Below are 21,558 nucleotides of genomic sequence, written 5' to 3' on the forward strand. Positions count from 1 at the left end.
TAAACTCACTGTGGTTTGCCTTTGGGCATCGCGTTTGTTTCATTTGGCTCTGTTATATTTGTAATTGCCGCATTTTAATAATTGGCCAATATTCTTGTCAGCAATTTGCAGGTCTCTTTTTAATGGAATGCTTTGCCTTTCATTTCCACAGTGCTTAGTTCAGACCCGGGCTAAGTCTCTGGATTAATGCTAGGTCAACCAATGAGTCAAACCAATTGTGTGCCTTCGTGTGGTATAGTGGATGGGCCTTATCATGTCCCTGAGATGCAGCTTAAGTATTTTCTATACCAAAGCTTCTTAAACTGTTAAGATCCCCTATGGGGTCATGTAACTGAATGTGGGGCACGTGAAAAATTTGGCAACAGTAGGTTATATATACCCATTCTATATACCTACATATTGGGGATCACGTAAAAATATCTCAGGTGAAGAGGGGTGCAAGTGGAAAAAATTTAAGAAACCCTGTTCTGCATGAAGTTTTCCTGATCTCTTCAACTCCTGGTATCCTCCCTCCCAAAATGCCTTGTGTATATTTATATTTGCTAACTTGGTGTTTATTATATATATTTTAATATATTCGAGTCGCCCCCTTTAGAATGTACATTCACTGAAAATAAGAATTATTTCATTCTTGGTGCCAGTGCCTGGCACATGGAAAGCTCTTAATCAATATTTGTCTATTGATTGATGATTCATGGCCTCATATATTCCTAGTCATTTTGGGTCACTACATGCCACATTAAATTCTTCTGATAGCCAAATTTTTTTTTCTGGAGATATATTCACCTCCTCCCACCCCCTTTTTTGTCTGAACTTGGGATTTCATCAGTGTAGAAACTCTTTTTGTTTATGCTGATCAGCAGCCCTTTGTAACAGAGAGAGCTATGTGGGAGCTGGGGAGGATTTATTGGGGAACAAGGATAAGAGGTGAGAAGGATGAGAAGGCATGGATGGGGTTCTGATCTGCACAATTGACCTTGATCTATTGAGCAATACTCTTTGAATCTGGTCACTTAGCGTGTAACAAATCCATGTAGCTTATATCTCTCTATGTTGTTTACAAGGATGGGATAAGAGAAATTGACCAACATCATATCATAGATGGAGAGTAGAGGGAACATCAGAGAAAATTGAAGTCTAGTCCTTCATTTTACTGGGACTGTCTTTGCCTTTCTTTGTATCCCCAGAGTGCTTAGCCTATTGGCTATTGGTTATTGATAGTGGGTCTTAATTAATTTCAAAGATCATGTGATTTATTTATTTATATTTTCAGAGATTACATACATTTTGTTTTTCAGGGCAATGAGGGTTAAGTGACTTGCCCAGGGTCACACAGCTAGTAAGCGTCAAATGTCTGAGGCTGGATTTGAACTCAAGTCCCCCTGAATCCAGGGCCGGTGCTTTATCCACTGCGTCACCTAGCTGCCCCAGATTACATGCATTTTTATTAAGGGTATAGTGAAATAGAAAAAAAAACCCCATACTGTGTAGAAAATAGTAGGTGCTTAATAAATTTTGACTTGGCTTGACTAGAAGTTTTGGCACTGGAACCCACAACTCTTCATTCTGGTTCTTCTACTACATCACTCCCACAGTAATCAGTGCTAAGGATAGTTAGAATGGTTTGGGGGAAACTAAGTAAGGTTAGTCACCAATATTCTTCCTAATTATGCTGCTGCTACTTCTCTAAGATAAGAAAAGCTGCTTTAATTTTGTGTGACCCATAAACCAAATAAGGTGATAAATCAAAGACTGTCATATCTTGCTAGAATCCATTTCCTCAAGATATTATCAAATAGATTTTTATATGTGTTTCTGACTGTTTGCAAGTGGAAGGTTTTTTTGTTTTTTGTTTTTTAATAATCTGATTGATGGTATGGAAAAAATGAAGACGCAGTTTCTGTTTTACTGTTAAAACTGAGATTGGCAACAAGCCAACAGTGTATGTGGCAATTTAAAATATATGTACAAATTCATAGGCAGAATGTTCTTATTTAACATGAATGCCTAGATTGGGTGGAGGAATGAACCTCTGTAATAACCTCTGTCTGTCTCTTCTTCCTCTTCTTCATCATCATCATCGTCATCATCTTCTTCTCTGTCTCTGTCTCTCTCTTTCTCTCTGTCTGTCTGTCTGTCTCCCTCATCCATTTCCCTTGGAAGATATGGTCTCCATTATTTCTATGATTGCATTCTAGTTCTCCTTCAGTTTTGGGGGTGGTGGTGAAATTGCCTGTACCATTCCTGGACTGGTCATTAGCATCTCTGGGGTTGACTCCCCACCTAGACACATTGCCATTTGGGAAGCCTGTGCTGCCATCCAAAGAGAGCTCTTTGATCCACTCACTATGGTACCAAGTCAGCGACTTTTTCAGACTATTAAAGACATTGTCATCCTCGTAACCACTTAACAGTTAGACATCTGTCCTTGATAGGCTATGGTAGATCACGATGAACAAGTTATCCATAGAGGCTCTTAAGTAATTTTGAAGATCTTGTGCTTTACAATATTTATTTAAATTTTAAGAGATTACCAGGGGCAGCTAGGTGGCGCAGTGGATAGAGCACCGGCCCTGGATTCAGGAGGACCTGAGTTCAAATCCGGCCTCAGACACTTGACACTTACTAGCTGTGTGACCCTGGGCAAGTCACTTAACCCCCATTGCCCTGCAAAAAAAAAAAAAAAGAGATTACCTATACTTTTAGTAAAAGTATAAATGAAATGGAAAACCCCCCACTGAATTTCAAGGATTATCTGTACAATTGTTAGCCTAGGGCCATCCAGATGTCCTTTTTAGCTTGTGTCCTTGAGGTCACTGGTGCCTCAGGGCCCGTGGAGAGCAAGTTATTCCTCATATTTGAAGTCCCTGTGAGATGAGTGGCCTTTAAATGTGTGGAATAGCTTGATCTCTGCAAAATTTCTGAGGGTCAGCCTCTAGGGAGAGAAGCTAAAATATCTTCAAGAGTGATTCTTGGTCATGTGTCCATGACTAACGCGAAATGTATTTTCATTGGTTATAAAAATTAAAACTATAATTGCTGAAATTCAATGGAATGCATGTATCGGTGCCTCCTCTTTTCCTGCGCTGATTTCTTTCATTCCTTTTTTTTTTTTAAAAGGTTTTTGTTCCTTTTATTTTAATTTTATTTTTCATCAGTGATTATGTCTAAGAAATAATTTGAAAGCAAGCAACTTTTTCTTGCTCTTGAAGGACATATGTAACTTGTATAATTTATTCCCATTGGCAGTGCCATAGGGAATGTTTTATACCACTGAAATGTTAGAGGGACAGGCTGTTCTGTTATATATAACTCGATATATGTGTTTCCTAAAAGCATCACTCTATGCAAAACCAAGCCATAAAAACCACAGGGCTTATGAGAAAAATCTGGTTAGGGGCAGCTAGGTGGCACAGTGGATAAAGCACAGGCCCTGAATTCAGGAGAACCTGAGTTCAAATCCAGCCTCAGACATTTGACACATACTAGCTGTATGACCCTGGGTAAGTCACTTAACCCCCATTGCCTCACAAAAAAAAGATAGGAACCTCATTAAAAATTATAGTATAGCTTTATATATGTTATAGGGTTAAGAAATAAAAAAATACTACAAGAAATACTGGCTAAGTTTGAGGCCTCAGACTGTGCCTTGGTTGCCCAAGCAAGTTGGGCAAGAAGATGTTGGGCAGGTCAACTTTGGGCAATCCAATACTGGGGCACTGGACTAGAAGCTATGGTGGATGGGAGTAGTGAGGGCTAGTTGTTATCCCTCAGCTCTTATTGTACCAGAAGATATACAATAAATATCCCTCTTAATTTAATGCATACATTCTAGGAGTGTTGTTTATAAATCATTCATTTTCAGTGGAAGAGCTATTTGAAGGAACCTGGTGGTAAAAATCCTCCTTCTGTGAAATGAAGAGCCCCTTTTGTACAGAGAATAATTAACCAACTTTTTGTGTATGTGATTTTTAATGTATGATTTCTTTTTATTTTAAAAAGTTTCCTGAATTATTTTTGTTTTTGATACCAGAATTATTTCTCAATATAATTGGAAATGATATCATCCTCACCCCTTCTACTGAACCCTCTCTTGTAACAAAGAAAAACAGTTAAGCAAATGTGCATGACAAATTGACTTTTTTTTTTTGTTTTTTGTTTTTGTTTGTTTGTTTTGCAGGGCAATGGGGGTTAAGTGACTTGCCCAAGGTCACACAGCTAGTAAGTGTCAAGTGTCTGAGGCCAGATTTGAACTCAGGTACTCCTGAATCCAGGGCCAGTGCTTTATCCACTGCACCACCTAGCCGCCCCGACTTTTTTTTTTTGCGGGGCAATGAGGGTTAAGTGACTTGCCCAGGGTCACACAGCTAGTTAAGTGTCAAGTGTCTGAGTCCACATTTGAACTCAGGTCCTCCTGAATCCAGGGCCAGTGCTTTATCCACTGCACCACTTAGCCGCCCCTGACAAAATTACTTTCTTTTTTTTTTTTTAATTTTTTTTTAGTGAGGCAATTGGGGTTAAGTGACTTGCCCAGGGTCACACAGCTAGTAAGTGTCAAGTGTCTGAGGCTGGATTTGAACTCAGGTACTCCTGACTCCAGGGCCGGGGCTCTATCCACTGCGCCACCTAGCTGCCCCGACAAAATTACTTTCACTGGACAGTGAAGGTAATGTTCTAGTCTAGTAGGTCCCTGCTTCCTTGCCTCTTGTCAGAACCAGGATGGGTCATTGCAGTTAATCTGATTTGAGCGCTTTTTAATGTTTTCACTTATATTATAGCCATCATTGTATTGTTTTGGGTTCTGATTGCTTCAACTCTGTATCAGTGTAAACAAGTTTTCCATGAGTCTCTATACTATAAACAAGTACTTATAGTTGCAAAATTTAAGAACAGCTGTTTTGTGGAGCCTGATAAGGATGGAGTCTGACATACTGAGGATGGGGCCTGGAGAAGGAAAAAAAAATGTGAATGAGTTAATGGACAAAATGTTCCTTTTTTAACCAACTCATAAAATTAAAAAAATTTGGCTTGTATGTTTTGGAAATGCTTCCATTTCACCTTAACTTGATTTTTCAAAGGAAAGAGTGTTTTTCAGAGAAGGATTCAAGTTAAAGTTTATGTTTATTTTCACAGGCAATTGAAGAGTTGGGAAGAGGTGATTTCAAAGCCTGTTCTGATTTTCAAAGGCAACCTGTGACAGGAAGAATTATAAACCAAGCTGACCGGGGAATACTCTGGGTTTCCCCAAGAGAACAAGATGGCGTCTCAGTGGATGGTCACCATATTGGGGTGGATGAGTTGGTGTTTGGCGACAGCAGGTAGGTCATGTCGGCCCATGTTTGTTGTCTTCTTTTGGAAATATTGTACCAAAATCATTTTGTTTTCAAATTCATTTCAATTTAATTAAACCAAGGAAAAAAATTGAAATATGGAAAACAAACAGGTATCTGTATGAGGCACTCTGTTAGGAACTGGCCATTTAAAGAGAAAAAAAAGATAGTTTTGATCCTCAGGGAGTTTACATTCTACTAGAAAACTTCAAGTAAGCCAAGGTTTCTGCAGCCTATGTGGGGGAGATCAAGTGCTGTGTTAGAGGTCTATAAATAAAGCCTGAATGAGGACCAGAGATAGCAGGAAGCAGTCTGATGAGATGGGTGAGCAGTGTCCATTGGTTATGATATCTTATTGAAAAGCTATTTTAAGATATCTTGTTGAAAATAAATAGGAATAAACACTTTAAAAATGCCATTGTGTGATTATGAGCTCCTCACTCTCTTCTCTGTTACTATCTGTGGGCAATTTCATTTGATGATATGATGGAAGGCTGACACAATGGTAACACACAAGTTTTTGGAAGCAATAGACCTGGGTTTAAATCCTGCCTTAGATGCTTATTACTTGATGGCAGCTAGGTGGCGCCATAGTGCATAGAGCATTGGGCCAGGGGTCAGGAAGACTCATCTTTGTGAGTTCAAATCTGGCCTCAGACACTTACTAGCTGTACGACCCTGGGCAAGTCACTTTTTTGTTTGTTTTTTTGTTTGTTTGTTTGTTTTTTGCCGGGCAGTGGGGGTTAAGTGACTTGCCCAGGGTCACACAGCTAGTAAGTGCCAAGTGTCTGAGGCCGGATTTGAACTCAGGTACTACTGAATCCAGGGCCAGTGCTTTATCCACTGCGCCACCTAGCCACCTCTGGCAAGTCACTTTTTATTTATTTATTCATTCATTCATTCATTCATTTATTTACTTATTTATCCATCCATTTATCCATTTATTTATTTATTTACTTGCTTATTTATTTAACATATAAGGTATTTTATTTTTTCCATTACATGTAAAGATAGTTCTCAACTTTTGTTTATACAAGCTTTACAATTTCAGATTTTTCTCCCTCCCTCCCCTCCCTCCCCCCTCCCCTAGACAGCAGGTAATCTGATATAGGTTATATCTATATATCTATATACATATACATATATATGTATACACACATATATATATATACACATAATAACATTAATCCTATTTCTGCATTAATCCTGTTATAAGAGAAAAAATCAGAGCAGTGATGCAAAACCTCAAAATAGAAAAAAAAAACAACAGCACCCAAAACAAAGGAAATAGTATGGTTCAATCAGCATCTATACTCCGCAGTTCTTTTTTTTTTTTTTCCTTGGATTTGGAGATCCTCTTCTATCATGAGTTCCCTGGAACTCTTCTGTGCCATTGCGTTGGTGAGAAGAATATAGTCCATCACAGTAGGTAAACACTCACTGTTGATGATACTGTGTACAATGTTCTTCTGGTTCTGCTCATCTCACTCATCATCAGCTCACGTAAGACCCTCCAGGTTTCTCTGAACTCCTCCTGCTCATCATTTCTTACTGGCAAGTCACTTTTAACCCTGTTTGCCTCAGCTTTCTCATCTGTCAAATGAACTGGAGAAGCAAATGGCAAACCACTCCAGCATCTTTGCCAAGAAAACCCCAAATGGGTCATGAACAGCGGACTTGAGTAAATCACTTAATCTCACTGGGACTCAGTTTCTTCATCTGTCAAATGAAGTTTTGGACTGGATGGTTTCTGGGGTCCCTTCTAACTTCAGTTCTGTGAGCCAGTGGGTACCTGAAAGCAGTTCTTATTTAATAATGATCAGCTCCTTCTTTGACTTTCAAATCCCTACCCTTTCCTTTAAAGACCAACTCGGACGCCGCCCTGTCCTCTCTTGTCAGCAATCAACCAGTTATCCAATAAGCATTTATTAAGCACACACTGTATACCAGCCACAAAGACAAAGTGAAGCAGTCCTTCCCCTCCTGAAGCTTACATACATGTAGGTTAGTGTATATGAACTGGATTGGGGAGAGACTCGAGGCAGGGAGACCAGCTCAGCAATTGCCATGATAGTCCAGGGGAGAGGAGATGAGGGTCTTCGCTAGGGTGGTGACAGAGGAGGTGAAGAGAAGGGGCAGATGCAGGACATGTTTTGGAGGTAGAAATGGCAAGATTTGGCAACTGATCGGATAAGTGAGTGAGGGAGAGCGAAGCATGGAGATCGACTTAAAGGTTTTGAACTTGGGTTATTGGAAGACACCATGTTCTGCCCGTTAGACCCCACCTAACATTTTTCTTTAGAAATCTATAAGGTATTTGTCATATAAGCAAGTTCTACACACTGATGAACGGGCCAAGACACCCCCAAAATATCATGTATTATACAGTCATCTGTTTTGGGAATTTGTCCCCTGCTCTGTGAGGGCAAGGACTGACTGTATCTTAGCTGAACTTTGCAGTAAGTGTCAGATTTGAATTCAGGTCTTCCCGACTTTAGGCCTGGAGCGCTGCCCACTGTACCACCCAGCTGCCATGCAGCCTATTTAGGGACAGTGAATACACACCCCCAGCCGGCTTGGGCTTTACTACAGTATTGGTATGAGAGCACAGCGGGTTAGACCTAGAAAGGACCTCAGAGATCCTTTGGTCCCATTTTACAGATGAGGAACCTTAGAGGCCATCGGTCGGTCCCCATAATTTCATTCACCAAGGGCCCAGGGACTAAGAGAAACCAAGTTCTTCCATTTAGTCCCATTGATGGAAGTTATAAAGAGGGAAATGGAAGCTTGAAAAGTACCCTGAGCTATTCAGAAGTGGCACAGGCTTCCTTGAGACGTGATCAAAGAAACGAATGCATGAAAAAGCATTTATTAAGAGCTTACCCTCATTGCCCCACCCTGGAGGGGCAGAGCCTGGCTGAGTCTTGTCTGATACTTTACAGCAGGGATGCCTTTGGGGTGTGGGTTGGGCCAGTTGGCTGCCGAGGCCCTTCCAACTCTTGAGTTCTGTGATTTTGTAAAGCGATTTGCTTAAGAGGACTCACCGTTAGACTGTGACCCCTTTGAGATCAGGCGCTGTTTATTGCCTCTCTTTGTTATCTCTATTGCTTGGCATAGTGCCCTGCATGTAGTAGGTGCTTAATAAATGATGGTTAATGCAGAGCAGGGACTCCAATGATCTCTCCCTTTCCACTGCTTGCCTAAGGTTGAGGCCAGATGGTGGAAAGCCTGCAGGAGGCTGGATTTGGTGCTACCGGCCAGTGGGAACCAGTAAAGGTCCTTGCCCACGGGGGATGGCATGAGTGCCGTGGAGGTAACTGAGACGATAGTCCCCTTCCCCCCAGTCAACTTGAGCTCAGCTGGTTAAACACCAGTTTTGTTTTCTTTTTCAAGATTAAGCCATAAGGAAAATAAACGGGGGCCCAATTCACCCCTTTTGGTAGGTCTCAGGATTTGGGGGGTGATTTACATTAGCCCTCCCTCTGAAGCCGGTGGATCTTAGGCACAATGGAATGTAGTATTCCAGGGGTCTCCTGGGGAGCTGAGGCTTCAGATCAGAGCTGCAGCAGAGCACGACTTAGCCCGCTAAAGATCTGCTCCAGGCCCAAGAAGACTGCCTGGCTTGTTCCAGCCCTGTGGCCTCCCTGCCCAGGGTAGCAGGCCAAACCTTCCTTTGGAGCCTGTGGTGAGGGACAAGCGAGGCAGGGGGCGGCGTGCCTCGCCAAGCCTGGTGACGGCTTTATTTTTATTCAGCCTTTCCTCACCTGCCCCTCATCCTTGATGGCTTGAAGAGCATTCCGGGAAGGGCGAGGAGGGCTGGGGAGGAATGGTGTGGATGCAAGTGCCCGGAATTTTCAAGAGCGCCTCCCGGGTGGGAAAATACTCCCCGACCCCCACTGGCTGACACCCTCCCCTCCACCCCCTAATCTTTACAAGGTGCCTTAGATGGAGAGTTGAAAGAAGGGCCTAGGGACAGCAGGCCTGGTGGGGCTGCTAAAACTTGCCTCCCCCTTCCCTGGTCTGGCTCTGATCTGGGAGCCACAACTCTGTTTTAGAGGCAGAGGTCTTAACCTGGGGCCCTGAACTTCTTTAAATGTAGATGTAATATTAATATAATTCATATTATAGCAATTAATAAGACAGTAAACCAATTACTATTAATTTAATTATAGATTTATGTATGTGTGTATACATATATACACATGCACACATATACACACACAACTTCAGGGACCTCAGGTTAAGAACTCATATATGAGGGGCAGCTAGGTGGCGCAGTGGATAGAGCACCGGCCCTGGAGTCAGGAGTACCTGGGTTCAAATCCAGCCTCAGACACTTAACACTTACTAGCTGTGTGACCCTGGGCAAGTCACTTAACCCCAATTGCCTCACTAAAAAACAAAAAACCAAAAAACTCATATATGTGTGTGTATGTGTATATGCATATGCACATGCATACACACATACACACATATATAATATACACACATACAAATATATGTACATATTTTATAACTACATATTTCAATAGAATTCATTTCCATTGTAATCCCATATATTTTATTTTAGGCCCTTAAAACCATTACTTTGAAATGGAGTCCATGGATTTCAGCAGAAAAAATATAGTTGAGACCCCTATTTTAGGGGGCAGCTAGGTGGTGCAGTGGATAAAGCACTCCTGGATTCAGGGGGACCTGAGTTCAAATCCAGCCTCAGGCATTTGACACTTACTTGACACTTACTAGCTGTGCTGTGTTTCTCTGGGCAAGTCACTTAACCCTCATTGCCCTGCCAGAGAGAGAGAGAGAGAGAGAGAGAGAGAGAGAGAGAGAGAGAGAGAGAGAGAGAGAGAGAGAGAGAGAGAGAGAGAGAGGGGCCTGGAGCACCATCTAGAGGTTAAGTGATTTGCCTAGGACAACAACAGCAGGGTCACAGCTAATCTGTATCAGAAGGAGGATTCAACCCAGGCTTCTCTGATTCTAACGGCGGCCTTCTGGCCACTGTGCCAAGTGGCAGTCTGAACAACAAAAATCGGAACTAATTTTTTTTTTTAATTAAATGACAGGTTTTATTAAGTAGGGAAGAAAATCACACATGATCATGGCTACTATTCAGCCTACTGCCAAATAGGACCGGAACTAATTTTAAAAATAGGTTTTTACTGGTATCTTTTATTTTTATGCAGCCTAGAAAATACTAAGTAATTGATGCTACACATCTTGTTTCTGAAGTAGCTATCCTTAAAAAAAAGTGTGCCCCCCCCCCCGGCACACACACACACACACACACACACACACACACACACACACACCATTTCCTGCTGCTTCTGAAGTCTGCCAGAGTTAATTAGGATTCAGTTTCCAATAACAGGAAAAAGACGCACACAGGAAGAATTCAGGGAAATCAGTTGTGATCGAAAGCCTGGAAGTGCCTGCTGTTGGTGGCTGTGCCAGGTCAGAGATGTTGTCTGGGGTGGATGCTACAGCCAGCTATGCCAACATCCCTCTGCAGGCAAAGGTTACTCCCCTCATCTCACTGTCTCATTTCGGTGCCCAGATGCATCCTTTTGGGTGCCTGCCGACACCCCACACATATGTTGATTGAGCAAACATTGCTCTTTGTTTCTGATGGATGTACCTAGAGTTCCAGGTAGAAGATCTGGAGTGAGGAGTCGGGGTGGGGGGGGGGGAGTGAGGGGGAAAGACTGGGATTTCTTTCAGTCAAACACAGACTCGAGCCAGAAGGTCACTGGGTTCTTTGTTTCTGCCTGCAGTGCCAACCCCCCAGGGATAGGGGTTTTGAATGGCCAGTCCAAGACCTTGGCATTCTTGTGTCTTGAATTAAAACTCATTAAGTCATACGGAATTTGAAACAATACCTTTTATAGAAGCCCAGCAACTGCTGCTGGGCTATCCACAGGAGAAAGATGGAATGTTGTTTTGAGGTCACTCTCCCTCCCTACCTTACTTACTTTCTGCTCTGGGTTTCTGGAGCTGCCCGCCCCAGGAGCAGCTGAGTGAGTACCAGTGTCCTCCCTGGGAATAGTTTTACAGGCAGACAAAAGCACAGTCATGGCCACTAAGGAATTGCTTTAATTTTCTCTCTGGGGGAGGGCTTGGTCTTTTATTTTAAGTTTGGCTGCTTTGATTTTTTCTTTTTTCTTTCTTTCTTTCTTTCTTTTTTTTTTTTAAGTGAGGCAATTGGGGTTAAGTGACTTGCCCAGGGTCACACAGCTAGGAAGTGTTAAGTGTCTGAGGCCGGATTTGAACTCAGGTCCTCCTGACTCCAGGGCCAGTGCTCTATCCACTGCGCCACCTAGCTGCCCCTGCTTTGATTTTTTGATTTCTCCTGTGGAAGATTAGGTGGGTTCTCTCTTCTTTACCCATCTAAAACCCTAGCTAGCTCAACCCCCCCATGAATTCTTCCCCAAAAACTCGTATGGATTTCGTAAGTAGATATGGGTATTGGAATCATGGATACCTGGCTTCAAATCCCACTCCTTTTTTTCTTTTAGTTTATTTTTCTCAATTACATGTAATTTTTTTTAACATTTGTTTTTTAAAATTTTGAGTTCCAAGTTCTCTGTCTCTCCTCCCTCCCCTCTTGAGAAGGCAAGCAATTTAATATAGATTATACATGTGAAGTCATGTAAATAATATTTCCTTATTAGCCATGTTGCAAAAGAAGACACAGATCAAAAACAAAATAAAATCAAGAAAAATAAAGAAAGTAAACAAGTATGCTTCTGTCTGCATTTGGACTCCATTTGTTCTTTCTCTGGAGGGGGATCGCATTTTTCATCATGAGTTCTTTGGAACTGTCCTGGATCATTGTATTGTTGAGAATAGCTAGGTCTTTCACCCATTAATGATTATATACAATTGCTATCACTCTGTGCGGTGTTCTCCTGCTTCTGTTCTGAGAGCATCCTAATCATTGTTTCTTATAGCACAATAGTATTACATCACAATCATATACCACAACTTGATGTAACTATTATAACATATGCTATCATTTTGTAACTTCACAGTTATATACCACAACTTAATGGTCATTCCCTCAATTTCTAATTCCTTGCCTCCACAAAGAGACCTGCTATAAATACTGTTTTTTGTACATTTAGGCCCTTTTCCTTTTTTAAAAAAACAATTTCTTTGGGATAGAGACCTAGCAGTTGTATTTCTGGGTCAAAGAGTAGGCAGTTTTTTGCCCTTTGAGCATAGTTCCAAATTGTTCTCCAGGATGGTTGGATCAGTTCACAACTCCACCAGCAGTTAATTAGTGTCCCGGTTTTCCCATATCCCCTCCAACATTTGTTATTTCCCTCTTCTGCCATATTAGCCAATCTGATAAGTGTGTGGTGGTATTTCAGAGTTGTTTTACTTTTTTTTTTTTTTTTTTGGTGAGGCAATTGGGGTTGTGACTTGCCCAGAGTCACACAGCTAGTAAGTGTCAAGTGTCTGAGGACAGATTTGAACTCAGGTCCTCCTGACTCCAGGGCCGGTGCTCTATCCACTGCACCACCTAGCTGCCTCCAGAGTTGTTTTAATTTCTAATCAGTAGTGATCTAGAGAATTTTTTCCATATGACTATAGATAGCTTTGATTTCTTTTTCTGAAAACTTCCTGTTCTTATCATTTGACTATGTATCAATTGGGGAATGACTCTTATTCTTATAGTTTTGACTCAGTTCTCTGTGTTTGAGAAATGAGGCCTTTAATCAGATAAACTTGCTGTCAAATTTCTGTTCACCTCCTCCAAATTTTCTGCTTTTCTTTTAATCTTGGAAAGCAATTGGTTTGTATGCGCTAGATTCTTAGAAATTGATAAATACTTGCTAGATTGAACTAAATAGAAAGCTTCAAGTTTTTAATATTGGAGGTGTTTTATCAGTTGGGTTTCAAATCCCTGTATTTCTGAGGTAAGCATGACAGCTCAGTCAGATGAAAGGATACTACCAGAAACTGTACTCTCTCCTCATTTCCGCCCCACCTTGTAATTCCTAACTTCCCCTCACTCAGAAATGACCTTGTATTTACTTTGTATACACATATGTGTGTACATACTATAATCATTTCAGTAGACTGACTGTAAGCTCTCTGAGGGCAGGGGTTGTTTTATTTTCCAGTGCTGGGCACATAGCCAGAGATTAACACATGCTTGTTAACTGAGTGATTCATAATGAAGCATAAACCTCTCTTCTCAGAAGAGAGGCAGGAGGACTGTGGCTGCAGAATGTTGTACAATGGCCATGGTCAATGGATGGGTTGATTTTGCCTTTCTTGATTACAAGGGGAATGGGTCAGTATTGAGGGTAGGTGAGTAGGTGAGGAGGTGAGTGAATAAGGTTGGGTAGTCATATCAAACGATGACTGATGGAAAGACAAAAGACACCAGTGAAAAAAAAATTAATTAATTGAAAAAAGAAGAGACAGGAGCCTACAAGGTCTGGAGATGACAGGGTGAGAATTGGGGGTTGTCAAGAGGTTATGAATTTGAATAGCAAATGGGGTTCAAAGAAAGAAGCTTCCTGGGCATCCCTAGCACACACTCCCAGGGCTTTTCTTTTATCTGTGACTTCATTATTGACTAGTGGTGGCTAGAATCTCCGATGTATTTAGCTCTAGCTTTCAAGAATGAGTCTGTGTTCATCATGACATCTGCCAACCCTCACTAGGGAACTGACCCCTTCTCTCTCTCTCTCTCTCTGTGAGGCAGTTGGGGTTAAGTGACTCGCCCAGGGTCACACAACTAGTAAGTGTCGAGGGTCTCAGGCTGGATTTGAACTCAGGTCCTCCTGAATCCAGGGCTGGTGCTCTATCCACCAACCCCTTCTCTTTTAGGGGAAAATGAAAAAGCAGAGAGTTTTCATGGGCACTGGATTGGGTGGTAGCTGTGGGTCTGTGCTCCTCAGAAGGATGTCATGACGGTTGCCCTCTTGGTGCAATTCAGCTGGAATAAGACCCTCCATTTCCCAACTGGGCATTTTCTCTGGCCATCTCTCTTTCCTGTAATACATTCCCCTCCTCCTCTCTGTCTTCTGGATTCCTACAAGTTCCACCTAAAAATCCCACCTTCTACAGGAAGCCTTTCCCAATCCTTGATATTAGGGTCTTCTCTCTGGTGGGTATTTACCATTTGTCCTGTCTATAACATGACTGTACATAATTGTAGGCTGTCTCCCTCCTTAGATGGTGAGCTCCTTACCTTTCTTTGTATCTCCAATGCTTAGCACACAGTAGGCACTTAAGTGCTGGGCACAATCTAGGCACTTAAGAAACAATCCTCACCTTTAATGATTGGGGGTCATTCTGTATATTAAATAGCCCATGGGTTTACAATATAGTCTTTATTGTTGTTGAAAGGAACTCTTTTTTTTTTTTTTTTGGTGAGGCAGTTGGGGTTAAGTGACTTGCCCAAGGTCACACAGCTAGAAAGTGTCAAGTGTCTGAAGCCGGATTTGAACTCAAGTACTCCTGATTCCAGGGTCGGTGCTCTATCCACTGCACCACCTAGCTGCCCCTGGGGGTCATTCTGAATGTAGGCAAACTGGCCTTGGAGTCTGGAAGTTGTAGGTTCAAATGTTGCCTCTGGCCCTTAGAGGATATGTGACCATTGGCAAATCATTCAACTCTGTTCTTCATCTGCCCACTGTGAGTAATAGTACTCCAAGTACTACCCTCAGAGAGCTATCAGGACTCAAGAGAGAATCATGATGGTAGAGAAGGCTTTCAAAGGGCAGTAGTGATGTCAGTTATTATTACACAGAGGCCACATCTTCTGGGGTAAGACTGTTGATTTGGTGGTTGAGAAGAGGGATTTGGCAGCGGCCCAGCTCGATCTCTTGGGTATTTTGGTCATTCATTTTGGGCAGCTCTCCTTACTCTCCCCTCCCCACCCCTGTACCTGATCTTGAGATTTGTAAGATGAAATTTAATTCAGCTCAACAAATAATTATTAATTACCTGCTATGTGCAAGGTCCTGTGGTGGGTACTGGTGATCCAGAAACCAACCAACCAACCAGCAAAAGGGATAAATCGTGCCTGTCCTCAAAGAGTTTGTGTTCTACTGGGAGATACAAATTGTTCATAGATAAGTATATACAAGGTAAATTGAGGCAAGAGAGGCTATCCACCCCTGTGGTTTGGGACAGGCAGCAACAGAAGAGGCAGCTCCCACAAAAGGCTCAGGTTTCTAGGGGCCTGAGATAAGGATGGAGTGGGTTCCAACCACCATGGTGGTGGTGGTGGTAGGGCCTTTGCAAAGATATGGAGGTGAGAGATGGAATGGTATGTTGGGGTTAGTCTAGTGAATTTAAGGACTCCAGTTAGTTTGGAGTAGAGTTTGTGGAGGGGAATCGTTATGGGGTCACACAATTTAGAACTAGAAGAAAAGGTAAATGACTCGTTTAAGGTCACATGGGTAGGAAGGGCTAGAACCAGGATTTGAACATATGTCCTCTTTACTTCACAATATTAGGAATCCTACCAGCTCCGGCATGTTTGGACCCTCAGCACATGCGACCTATTCTCTACCCTCCCCACCTTCTGGGCCCATAGACCATCAGCTATCCCTCCCCTAAGCAGTCAGCTCTGCATGACTTCCCCCTTCCCCCCAGGGAGAGAAAGTTAATTAGTGATTTGATGATAATGATGATACAATATTTCAAGGGTTACTTTCCAGATTCCCCAAGTGCTAATGCCCCCTTCCCTGTCTGTATTTATCCTCTTTATAGGGCAGCTAGATGGTGCAGTGGATAGAGTGCCAGCTTGGGGTCAGGAGGATCTGAGTTCAATATGACCTCAGATTACTAGCTGTGTGATCCTGGGCAAGTCACTTCATCCTCTTTGCCTCAGTTTCCTTATCTGTAAAATGAGCTGGAGAAGTAAATGGCAAAACACTCCAGTGTCTTTGCCAAGAAAACCCCAAAAGGGGTCACAAAGAGTTGGACACAATTGAAAAACAACAACAATTTTCTTTATATTCTGTATATAATCATATATGTATGTATCTGTCTATCTCTGTATATACTTAATGTATATAGGCATATATACCCTGTATATAAATGTATATGCACAGAGAAGCAATAGCTACATACAGGTATACAGTATACTTACATATGTATATAAGTACACAGATACACACATGTACATATATGCTTTCAACCATGTGTAGATAATAAGTACACACATATATATACATGCAATGTGCTCACACATTTGTGCATATACACTCTTGTATATAGGTATGCAATACTTATACACATGCCTATATACAAGCACACAAACATACATGCATATCTACTAGGATCACATGTACATAACACACATATACATACATATAGACATGTATGTGGTATAGTACACATCTATATACAGGCACACAGATACACATAGCACACATGTATATATATAACATGCATATATACATGTATATACAACACAAAATATAGATGCACACAGACACACATGCATGCACAAACATCCCCACATATACATACAACATGCTAAGACACATACTACATACATGTGAACACACATCACGCACATGTGAAAACATAAGGCCATGTACAGAAACACAATATGTGTGTTACATGTTACATGATGCATATATATATATATATATATATATACACATACGCATCATATTACACACACACGCTATTTGGAAAGGTTTGGGGGACACCTTGCATATGCTTACTGTCTCTCCTGTTGGAATGTAAGTGACTTGTGAGAAGCGAGTGTTTCATTCTTTGTGCCTGGCACACAGTAGGGCCCTTAACAAAAGGCTTGTGGAGCGATGGATTGACAGATTGCTTTAAGGTTTGCAGAGCAGGAGGGGAAGGGAAAGAAAGAGAACAGAAGAGAATGGGGGCAGAAAGGTGAGAGCTGGAATCCTGAGCATTCTCATTCTTTTTGGACTTTTGGGTTTGAGAAATAATGATTTCAAAGTCTACTTTAGTCTTTAGGTTTAGAGGGAATTTTTTTCCCAACTAGCATTTGCATGGTGACTTGATTCCTGATCAAGTTGGGGGTGGGGGTAGGGAGGTGAGGGGAGGGGGCGGCATCTTAAGTAGCATAAAGGGCAAGGCTCTGGGCAGCTGGCCCACAACAGCCCTCAAGTGTTCTAGGCCACATTCCAGCCCTGGAATAGCGACACAGAGGAGAGGCCTGAGGAGCATTTTCTCTCTCCTCCCCAGATGCACAAGAGCTGCTGCCATTTCTTTTTTGTCAAAACATTTCCTGCAACTATATTCACAAAAAATTTTTCTAGATAGGAAATCACCACTTAGAAACGCAATATCCACACTCCCCCGCCCCCATACCTCATTTTTCTTTTTCTGAGAGTCCTTTAAAGGCAGGCCAGATCATTGGAATTTGATGCAGGTACGCTTAGGTGAATTCCTCTCAGAAGAGCGAGGGCAGCGTTTCTTAGGAGCAGGCAAGAGAACCCCAGGGACTGAAATCCAACTCGGTGTCTCTGTCTCTCTGTCTCTGTCTCTATCTCTGTCTTTCTCACTCTTTTTCTTTCTTGCTCTCTTTCTCCCTCTCCCTCTCCTTATCCTTCTTTTTTTTTTTTTTGGGTGGGGCAATGAGGGTTAAGTGACTTGTCCAGGGTCACACAGCTAGTAAGTGTCAAGTGTCTGAGGCTGGATTTGAACTCAGGTCCTCTTGAATCCAAGGCCAGTGCTTTATCCACTGCGCCACCTAGTTACCCCCTCCTTGTCCTTCTAAACCTTGGAAATCACACTGGAAAAAAAAGACTCGAAAGTAAATCAAGTCAACAAACACTTATTAAGGCCCTGTGATGTACCAAGTGTTGGGGATACAAATACAGGCAAAAGACAGCCCCTGCCCTTGAGAAGCTCCCAGTCTAATATGGAGCCAACATGCAAACAAACAACTATGTACAAACAAGTTACAGACAGAATAAGGTGGAGATAAAGTAGAACAAAGAACAGACAACACAACACGACACACATTTACTGAGCACCTGCTTTGTTCCAGACTGTGCTAAGTGCTGGGGATACAAATAAGAAAGTTAGTGCCTGTCCTCAAGAAGCTTACAATCTAACCATTACTTAGCACGATGCACATAGCACTGAGTAAATCCCCCTCCCCTGTTCCCCCAACCACTAGTTGAAGCTCCCTGTTTTGCTTTCCGGTGTCCTCACATGCCTGCATAATTTAGCCCACAAAAATAGAAGATAGGACAGTGAAATCTGGAACAACACCTGATTTCCTCTCCGCCTGAGTGTGCCTGGCGCTGACCAGCTCGGGACGGATGGAGCATCAGTTTTGGAAAATAACAAAGTCCTGCTCTGATGTTTTCGCTGGAGATGTTATTGTAGGGCCAGGGCTCTGGTCTGTGATAATCTTTTCCATTGGAACACATCTGCTGGTGCCAATATTGTTGTTTCATTGCTAAAAGGCTGGGTTACACGTGCTGCGTGGGGAAGCCAGGGGACCCAGGCTTTAGCTGCATTGTCCCCAAATGTCTTTTTGAGTTAAAATCAGAGGCTGGGGAAATTAGGAAAAAAACTCCTCTTTATTAGTAGAAATCATCAGTTCTGGAATAATAGCCATTTTTAGATGAAAACATTATGCTCCAGAGTTTCCTTTTTATTTTCCGTGGTAGCTTAGTCATCAGCATCATTTCTGAGCAAGAGAAAATACTGTATTTTCAAGCAAAATATGCCTGTCTCTTAAAAAAAAACCTTATCTAATATAAAGAGATCTCTGTTGCTAAGAAATTCTCAGATTAGAGGATTTTGGAGGCAGCACAAAAAACAAAACAAAACCCACAAGACTTTCTCTCTGATGTAATATGTGTCCTTCCAAACCAGTGATGAGGAAGGGCACTTGGGAGTGACAAGACTTGGGAAATTAAGGAGTGAGGATTATCTGACTTTTCTTGGAATAAAGGGGCTGGATTCAGTTCAGCAGAAGCCTTGTGGTCTGTTTTACAGGGGAGTAGACCTAGACTCTGAGATGCTGAATAACTTGGCCAAAGTCACATATGTAGCAAAGAGCAGTCAGAATTTGAACCCCAAACCTAGGACTCCAGGTTCCTTACACTGTGCTTCCCGTCCTCTTACCAGGGATCCAGATTTCTCTGGCACACTCTGCCATGACCCACCAGAAAAGGAAACTCACCTGCCCCAGATCCAGGAAGGGATGTGCTTTTTTTTTTTTTTGAGGCAATTGGGGTTAAATGACTTGCCCAGGGTCACACAGCTAGTAAGTGTTAAGTGTCTGAGGCTGGATTTGAACCCAGGTACTCCTGACTCCAGGGCCGGTGCTCTATCCACTGCACCACCTAGCTGCCCCAAGTGCCTTTTCCTTTTTTAAGATTTTCAAATCAAATCCCTAAATTGGTGCTAACTTAATGGATTCATCCTTTCTTAAGTGACCATCCTGGCTCCACTTAGAAGTGATTCCTTCCCTCTTTTAAGAGCATAAGATTGGAGAATCATAGTCCAGTGTTTCCAGTTTACAGATGAGGAAATTGAGGCCCACAAAGGTTAATTGACTTTCCTAAAGCCGCACAGGTAACAGGTGGAAGAACTGTGATAAACTCTCATAAAATTACTTTTTTTTTTTTTTTTTTTTTTTTTTTTTTTTTTTTTTAGTGAAGCAATTGGGGTTAAGTGACTTGCCCAGGGTCACACAGCTAGTAAGTGTCAAGTGTCTGAGGCCGGATTTGAACTCAGGTACTCCTGACTCCAAGGCCGGTGCTCTATCCACTGCGCCACCTAGCTGCCCCCAAATTACTTTTTTTTAATGGAGCTTAGTGTAGTGGCCAGAGCATTAGACTTGGAGTCAAGAAGGCTGAATTTCAAATTCTTCCCCAGACCCTTACTAGCTGTGTGATCCTAGGGAAATCACTTAATCTTCTAAGCCTCAGCTTCTTCATCTCTAAATTGGGAATAATAACAACAGCCACCTCCCAGGGCTGTTCTGAGAATAGATGGAAAGTGTTTCGCAAACCTTAAGGCATGAGCTCTTATCATTACTGACACATGCACACTCTGATTTGTGTCTTATTATTTTGTGAAAATGTCTTATGCCTCTTACTGTACTGTGAGCTGCAAAACTTCACAAGTAGCATGGTGCTCAGAAGGAGGAACTCAATGGATGCATGTTGTATGGAAAGGCTTGGAATCTTTGTCTTTCCTCAGTCATGGTGAGGCACTATAGGGTGGCTAGGGGGTGCCATAGTGCACAGAGAGCTGGACCTGGAATCAGGAAGATTCATCTTTCTGAGTTCAAATCCGGCCTCAGACACTTACTAGCTGTGTGACCCTGGGCAATTTATTTATCCCTGCTTACCTCAATTTCCCCATCTATAGATGAGCTGGGGAAGGAAATGGCAAACCACTTTGGTATCTTTGCCAAGAAAACACCCAAATGGGGTCATTAAGAATTTGAAATGATTCAATAAGATTAATGGGTTGAACCAATCCCATTTCTATAGCTCTATGAGATTGCCTAAAACCCTTATCTCCCGACAACCCTTTGAGGTAGTTGGTGCTACTCTTCTTCTTCCTTTTTTTTTGCGGGGCTATGGCGGTTGAGTGACTTGCCCAGGGTCACACAGCTAGTAAGTGTCAAGTGTCTGAGGCTGGATTTGAACTCAGGTACTCCTGAATCCAGGGCTGGTGCTTTATCCACTGCACCACCTAACTGCCCCTATTATTATTATTATTATTAATATTATCACTATTGGCAGGCAATGAGGGTTAAGTGACTTGCCCAGGGTCACACAGCTAGTAAATGTCAAGTGTCTGAGGCTGGATTTGAACTCAGGTTGTCCTGAATCCAGGGCCTGTGCTTTATCCACTGTGCCACCTAGCTGCCCCTGGTGCTACTCTTCTTGTGCCCATTTTGCAGATCTGAAAATGGGTTTGGAATGGTTGGGCGACTTTGCCCATATTCACACAGGTATTAAGTGTCTGAGCTGGGATCCAGTCTGAGTCCAAGGCTCTGGACTGCAAGGTCAGCTCCCTTTCCACCCCACTGCACTGGACAGTCCTGGACAGATTTCTTGGCCCAGGACCCAGAGCTAGGTGTTCATTCATAGCAGTGTGACCATGTTTTAGGGCTGCAGCCACACATTTCATATTTATCAACCAATGTCTTCATGTGCAGGAGAAACATGGTTGTGCTCATCTGTCTAGGAGATGGGTATCTGAGGTCCCATGGAGAGCAATTTTTAGCAACTAC

General features: G+C 42.3%; 1 protein-coding gene across 1 annotated transcript in view; it reads left to right on the plus strand.

Moving 5' to 3' along the window:
- The window catches only part of TGFBR3 (transforming growth factor beta receptor 3), a 237,697-nt gene that overhangs the window by 26,433 nt on the left and 189,706 nt on the right, over nucleotides 1-21,558 (plus strand). Inside the window, exon 2 of the mRNA XM_043963893.1 lies at nucleotides 5,134-5,318. Coding sequence (XP_043819828.1) covers nucleotides 5,258-5,318 — 61 coding nt within the window. The 5' untranslated portion in view covers nucleotides 5,134-5,257. The remainder of the gene's footprint in view (nucleotides 1-5,133; nucleotides 5,319-21,558) is intronic.

Source organism: Dromiciops gliroides, chromosome 4 (assembly GCF_019393635.1).
Source record: "Dromiciops gliroides isolate mDroGli1 chromosome 4, mDroGli1.pri, whole genome shotgun sequence".
Classification (NCBI taxonomy): Eukaryota; Metazoa; Chordata; class Mammalia; order Microbiotheria; family Microbiotheriidae; genus Dromiciops; species Dromiciops gliroides.